The 7,817-nt window shown below is 39.1% G+C and overlaps 1 protein-coding gene across 1 annotated transcript; it reads right to left on the minus strand.

Moving 5' to 3' along the window:
• Nucleotides 1-1,854: 1,854 nt before the first annotated feature.
• Nucleotides 1,855-5,006, minus strand: trmt12 (tRNA methyltransferase 12 homolog). Its single transcript, XM_018660171.2, is given in 8 exon segments — nt 1,855-2,370; nt 3,017-3,073; nt 3,075-3,175; nt 3,397-3,506; nt 3,626-3,776; nt 4,106-4,313; nt 4,413-4,581; nt 4,740-5,006. Coding segments are annotated over 8 exon segments (1,227 nt in total). The 5' UTR covers nt 4,793-5,006; the 3' UTR covers nt 1,855-1,992.
• Between the last annotated feature and the right edge of the window lie 2,811 nt (nt 5,007-7,817).

Genomic DNA, 7,817 nt, shown 5'->3' on the forward strand with positions numbered 1-7,817 from the left:
TTCTGCTCCACTGCATTTCATTGGGAAATAATTATTGCACATGCACATAATTTATCTGACAGCAATAGCTACTATTACCATGATTTCACATACAAAACATAAAATCAACATATTAGATTAATGCATAAATGCAGATTAAAGGCCCTGCACATCCACACAGATATGTGGCAGATCAGACCTGCTCGGGTTGGAGTGTAAATGTGATGGGATAAGTTTTAAATTTCCATTCTGCAGAATCAGTATTTTATTTTAGATACTTCTGGTACATTTGTAAAATTTTGCAGGACCTTTACTTTTAACTGAATATTTCTACATTGTGACAGCTACTTTTACTCTGAGCACTACTTCCACCTCTGCAGATAGTGTGTCTGTGTAGTTTCCTATTACACACAATGCCATTATTTGTTGTCAGGGCGTATGCAAAGTGATGGTAGAGCACACATTGTTAAGCAAATGATCACTAGGCCTGTAAAATAACCTGTAAAGGTACAGTTTAAAAGTCTCACCGAGTCAGTTATAGTTTCCATTTTTATCAAATCATTGGCATCTACTGTAAAACCCCAGCATGAGATATCTTCATCCTAAAAATAATAAATTAATACCTTTGTCACCCATAATCTATTGTAAATCCAATCTTATGTATGTAGGAGTGTCTGTTGAGTTAAATATTATGTTTAAGTTGATGACTCACAGGACATTTGCTGATACTTAGCAGCATCCAATCTTCTGCCACGCAACCCTAAAGCAGAATATTTCTTCAGTGTAGACTGAAGTCTCAAACCTAACTTGGAATGAAAAGAGGTGGCCCTGGATATTCCTGCTGATTCTGTATTTCATATGATTGATACTAGATTAAAGAGTAAACTCACAGAGGCTATCACTCACCAAGTAAATCCAAGCATGCTTGTTGGTTGTAGGGATTTTTTGGCAAGTAGTGCAAAGACCCATTTATGCTTTCACCTGCTGGTACCTCTACCGCAGTTACAGATGGGTGACAAAGGGAAAAAACAGTCTTAGTAACATGTTGATCCACCATGAACTGTCTTTAACAGCCTCAGTGCTCTAGATTACTACTGGAAGGCTGAACACCAATCAACCAGAAGATATTCCCTTATTTGGGTCCAGAATCTGCCATAGCTGTTCAGCTGGGTATAGATCTTATGACTGCGTGCAAAGGCCTTATCATATGATTCACATAATTTCCATACTCGTGAAACCATTCAGTGACCCCCTCTGTATGGAAACATCTGCACTCATTTATTCAGGTTTTTTCCTAATTAATTTGTAACCTGTCTACAGCTCAGAAGACAGAGTGCTATTGTGTGTTTATGTTAAATATAGTCACTTCTTGTAGAGGTTAACCTTTGCAACCATGCCAAATATATTAATCATGTAGTTTTACATGTCAGAATATTGGTAGTTTAACAAATTTGGGTGTTCCTGTATTGGCAAACACACTGATGTGAGTCATGTCTCTGTGTACATCTTTTCATTTCAGCCAACGACAAGAGGCCTGGGGATCAAACACCACAGTGAAATTCAGTGAGTATAACACAACGACGATGTGCCCTTGAACCTGCACCTAATCCCTCACTGCTCCAGTCGAGTTGACCAGAGGCTGACTTCTCTGTTAGAGCTGTCCAGTGGCTAATTCAACTGGAGCGTTGGGGGATTAGGCTGTGGTTGAGGTACAGCTGGGCAGCTTCCAAATGTGATTAAAACTGCATGAGTGTGAGGCAGGGCGTTTCTAAAACAAAACAGCATTTGCGTTCAACGTGCCCAGGATAAATAAAGGTTTGTAAAAACACAGCAGCACTAACTGACAAGTGAAGTAATCATAGAAACCAGCTGGTGTTGTGTTTGGTTGTACTGTATTGTAAACTTCTGGAACATACGATTTGCTTGTTTATTACATAGAAAAAAGCAACTTCAGTACATTTAAACTGTCCAGAGCCACAGTGTCAGCTCTGCATCTGTGTTCATCTCTCCAGCTCAGGACGGTCTGCACTCCAAGTCCAGGACAACATGGTGAACATGAGGAGCATATGACTTGACATGCTCTATGTGCTGGATGTTTGTTTTCCACCATGCGCCACTGGTGTCCTTTAAAAGAGAAGAGATGCGGTCTGCTGTGTCATCAGCCCAGGCCTCCCATGCAACTCTGTCAGCTTTCTTCCCAGAAGCCCTCTGGGTGGCATCATTGATTGCTGGAATGGCTGCAGTGTTCAGTAAAGGTGAGGTAACATTCTGGTGAATGTGCAAAATGCCACCAGTTGTCCTCTTCAGCAGGCGACAGGCGACGGGCCAGCCGTCCTCAGAGCTTGGTATCAGACCCAGGTTCACCCGGTCTGCAATGTCACACAGCTGGAGCTGGAAAAACAAAATAAACATCTTCAAAACAGAGAAACTTGTACAATAATAGATGAGAATACCGAGGTGTTTCTGATGTCGTAATGTGTAATGCCTCTAGAAAAGACCAATACAAATATTTCACTACTAATGTGATGCCAGAAATGTGCTCGCAATCATATCAGAATTTGCAAAGACAGAAAAAGGACAGAAAAATAAAAAGCAAAAAGTAGAAGAAAAGAACTAGACCGCACTTGGAATACATTCAGAATAAATCTCCTGATCTTTTGATTCTGCAGCACTATTAGTTTGACATCAATCGTCTCATAGACATAAATCTGAAATATCGATCAGTTTTCATTTGGTTGATTTAGTCCAAGTTTCAGGACAGTTGCAGGGTTCAAATGTAACTGTTGTAATATGCCAGGATTGGGTGTTACAGTTCAAGTCAGTGTTACAATAATCATCAGGATATATATCTGCAAAATCACATTAAACATGAAATTTTCTAGTTTTTTTTTTTAGATTCTAGTTGTGATGTTATAAAGTGTGATCAGAGGAGATGAGAGTGAATTTTTTCTCTGGTACTGATCTCAACCACTAGAGAGCATAAGTCAGTAAGTAAGCAATACATGTAACACATAACATGCACAGAAAAATCTGTTACTTGTCGATTGTCTCCTCTGTGAATCGTGCAGCGGTCGGACACTCCGTTTGCCTCTAAGGTTTTTTTGTAAGGCCTCAACGGCGTCTGGGTTCCACTCGCAGGCGTGAACATGACTGGCCCTCGCATGGACCAGATATGGGAGAGTGAAGTAACCGATACCTGACATGAGATACAGTTGTGACAGTTACACATAACAATGTTCACATCACAATAAAAGCAACATGATAGAACTAAAGACCACAATCAAGACATTCGTTGAAAATAGTTTTATTGTTCCCAGTAATGAGATGTTCAAGTATAAATAATTTATATGGTATTTTATGTTTAAATAACAGCAACAACAAAAAGAGCATTCAGAAAATGTGACACAGTTTTACTACCTGCATATAAATCCACTACAGTCTCCCCTCTGCAGTCAAATCCAGCCACTCTGAGCTTCTCTGTGATGTTTCCAGCTGAGAACATACATTTAGTGACATCAAACTCATACCTGAAACACAGGTGAAGATTAGACTTGAGTTTCAGACAGATTTCCGTCATGTTAAAATTAGCAACCTTGTTCCTAAGGCTTATTCAGGAAGAAAAATGCTGATTATTCCTGAGACTTACTGAATACCGTTGTCCACATGTCTGACCCAGCTGTGCTCTCCTAACAGCATCGTCACCACAGGAGATCTAAATCCATCCCTGGATATTCGACTCATCTTTGCCAAACGCTTTGCCCCCAGCCCTTTGGCCACTGCACCCCACAGCTGTTGATCTAAACGAGTAAAAAGTAATCAATAAACATCCTAGGGAATTATTTTATACACCTACACTCACCAAACACTTTGTTAGGAAAGAAATACTCAAACAGTCTAGCACCAACAATCATGCCACAGTCAAAATCACAGAGGTCACATTTTTTTCTCCATTCTGTTGTGAACCTTAACTGAACCTTCCTGACCTGTATCTGCAGGATTTTGTGCACTGCACTGCTGCCACATGATCAACTAACTGGATAAAACATGAATACACAGGTATACAGGTTATAAGTGCTCAGTGAGTGTAGTAATTAAACAACTGTGTGGTTAAGTTTGAGGACAGTACCCATTTTCTTCCATAGCGGCAGGGAGAAACAGCCGTCTACCAGCAGGACTAGGTCTCCATGCCTCTGGAAGCTGCGAGGGATGTCCCCCTTCAGCTCCTCTGTCCATCTTTCACCATGAGATTCCAACAGCTCCTGGAGGATTTTCTCAAGCTTATTGCCACTTGCCTTTCCCCTCTCTCTTCCTCCCTTCTTTGACTGCAGAGGAGACTGTGGTGAAAACAGGACAGGAGACACATAAAAAACACTTGAAAAATGTGCAATGTAGCGCTATGTGTTGCTAAAAGTATTTGACTCTGCTTTAATTACCTGACTCCAAACTATTTCACAAGTATTGACTGAAGCCACCGTGGTTCTAAGGGACTGCAGATCAAGTTGTGACAGACAGGATGGTAAAATGGGCAGGAGGACTGTCCCATCTGACTCTTTGAGCAAACACAAACTCAGGTCAAGAGCTCCTCTGGACTGCAGACATTTCCTGTGAAATAAGATGCATTTTAAATGTAATGTCAGAATCACTCCGAGTAGGAAACACATTTAAAATGTTAATCAAAAAATCTTTTCGTGCTCACCGCTACTCTCAGTTCCCAGCTAACTTAGCTTAAGAGGCTGTCCACTCACTAAATGGCTGATTACCTGAACTCCTGTGCGTGACACTGAGACACACGAAGGCAGGGCACACCGTCCATTTACAAACAAACAAACAAACACACACACACACACACAAATAAATCCACTGTGTTGACGGTGTGAGGGAATGCTAAATTAGCCGCAGGACACCGTTAGCTGCTCCACAACAACACTCGACGTGTTTCCAGTCGGACTATTATGCAGGACGGACGTTTGAAAACACAAAACTTTATTTAATGATCTTTCTTTTCTTATTTAAGCTCTTCTAGCGCTGAAGAAGGATAATTTCTCATTAAATGGCAACGGTTAAGACTTAATTTATGCTATTTTTTTTGTTGGAGAACGACAGCTCTCTTTAAATTACAAGACAGACATAAATCACTAGTAGTTTGGATTAAGTTTCTCCCTGATGTCGATAGATGGAGACAAAACTTCGGGAGGTAAGTTACTGTAAGTACAGTAACAGAAGGTGATACCACTAAAGCTGGAAAAAAAAATCACGTCTGTATCGCTTGACGGGTCAAAACACTGTGGTAAAATGGCTCAGATGGATGAAATAGAGCTGCAGTGAAAGATATTGACATTGGTAAGAGGTATCACATATTTTCACAGATTCACACACAGGTACAAGAAAATGTGTGATGCGAGAAGTTTTGTCCCAAATTACTATTCACCATGTCCCTTTTTGTACCTCAGGGGTTATTATAGTGATTTTCTCTGTCATGACATTGGGGAACTCAAGTCGAAAATGATATCCTGCCTTTTAGTCTCTACAAGTCCATAATTTAAAAGGTTCTGGGGTCTGCAATGCCCATAATGCATGTTTTGTTAGACTCTATTTCCTAAAAATGTCCATGTCTTGTAATAAACAAGATGCCCTCTGTTTTTTAATGCAGGTTTTATATTAAACTGTTCACCATCCAGTCTTATCCAAAGTACCCCTGACAGCATCATCATGGTAAGTATGGCTGAGAAGCACTCAAACTCTAGTGGAACTAAAATACACACAGTTCAGTATGATTATAATTTGTCACAGTGCGGGTACAGTGTACTGTAGATTAGATACTTAGACATTTTGGTGAGATGTCCTGTCATATTTGAAAATTTTGGATATTGACACAGCTTTTATAGTTGATTTGTTGACATAATCTCTGTGATATTGGAGTAATTTTTGACATAATTTCAAAAGTCCTTTCTCTTCTTAGATGCACAATTTATGACTGGACATATATGATGTACCTTTTATGAAATGATATACTGCTGAGCTACACTTATGTTCTCATGTTTTAGTTTGTATGTTAGCGTTAGTATTGCCGGGATGGTACTAATATGTATTTCATACATCAAACCATTTTCTCTCCTGGATAGAGTTATCTATCTGTCTGCTTCTAAAGACATTACAAGCTCTCTGGCTGCTTTGAGATCAAACTACCTCCTCCTCCCTGATCTCTCCTTATGTGATGAAAGTGACACCAGAATTTGAATTCTGACTTTTAGCTGTCTGCAGTAACGAGTATATTTGAATCTAAGTTGGCAGGCTGGTCAAAGCAACATCTGACAGGTCATGTATTAATAATGTTCTCCTCTGGAGTAGATATAAAACAGCAGAGCTCCTGACTGATGAGGAGTTGCTGTAGCTTTCTACCTCTGGTCTATAACTTCAGGGCAGACTGGGAGTGAAGGATGTTTGGTTCACTCTCTGAGTCGTTTATGGTCCAGCCCTCCCCTGTGCGTCTGGTAAAGTGCCATTTCCACTCCTCTGAGTAGCTAGAAGGAGGCTATAATGGCTGTATGTCTCAGCTGAGCCAATACTGAACCATCACAGTAACACTTTATATGTCAGTACTTAGAGCGACTTAGCAAGGACTATTATATTGCTTGTGTGGCCAGCATAAATGCCATTATTATTATGATTATTATTAATGTTATTATTATGTGGGAACACGTAACCACAAAGACTTCAGTTTATGAGCTCCTGCAGACTGTACAGTAACAACAGTTACAAAAATCTGAAAAGGTTAAGGCCGAGATCAATACAAATTCTTTGGTGACTGCAAAGAATTTGGCACAACAACACAAGAGATTTAATGTTTAAGAAGAGACAGATAGAATCATAAATCAAACTAGAATCAAAACCACTTTGAGTCAGTTTTAGGCCAAATATGTTGAGTTTTAACTCGCGACTTTCATGACCTGGGAATGTTACAAATGCTACATATTGTCATGTTATGATAATGATATGAAAGCACCTTTGTCAAGATTTGAGCTGGTAAATATGAGATTTAAATGACGGTCTCACATCTTTTGCCATATTTGTGTAGTTATTTTTTAGGTTTCCATTTGCAAATATTATAAAGGAAGTCCATTTGTTGTAAAAATTCTTCTTTAATTTAACTACACATATCTCACTCTTTATTGACCATGAACACAGCCAGCATCTGTTCATAGAACAGAAGTAACTGTCATTAAAATAATCTGCAATATGCATTAAAAATGACACCTAATGGTTTTTGTTCAGGTGTGAGAATCTGAACCCCTGGTGTTTTGTCATGTTTTCACCTGACGCACTCTGTGGCTGTCATTTCTTTCACACCGGAAAACTTGTTCTATGAAGTGAAGTGTCACTTCAATATTTCTGCTAAGATTAAGAAAAAAAACTGTTATAATATTCAGGTGCAATAATGTTTTAACAGTGGTTTAAATCTGCCATAAAACAATAGACTATAATACTGTATGCACGTGTTTTTACTTGCAAAAATATTCATAATACACAAAACAAAACACAAAAACACTGATATCCAAAACAAAGAACTGAGATGTAACAGAGTACTGGATATGAATATGCAAAGACAAACAAGAAAATACAGCAGTAAAGTATAATTAGCATGAAACACAAACACAACATTATGCATAAAATGTTTTTAAAATAACGCAGAGTTGATCCCAGTAAAAGTGTTTTTCTGTGAGGACCTCTGCAGTGTTCACCTCTGCTCTCTGGAGACTATAACCTGCACATGAGGGATTAATGCATCTGGTGTCCATTACCAATTAACTTCATTAATACACCTCTTCACGGTCTTTTCC

This window comes from Lates calcarifer, linkage group LG8, assembly GCF_001640805.2.
Source record: "Lates calcarifer isolate ASB-BC8 linkage group LG8, TLL_Latcal_v3, whole genome shotgun sequence".
NCBI lineage: Eukaryota > Metazoa > Chordata > Actinopteri > Centropomidae > Lates > Lates calcarifer.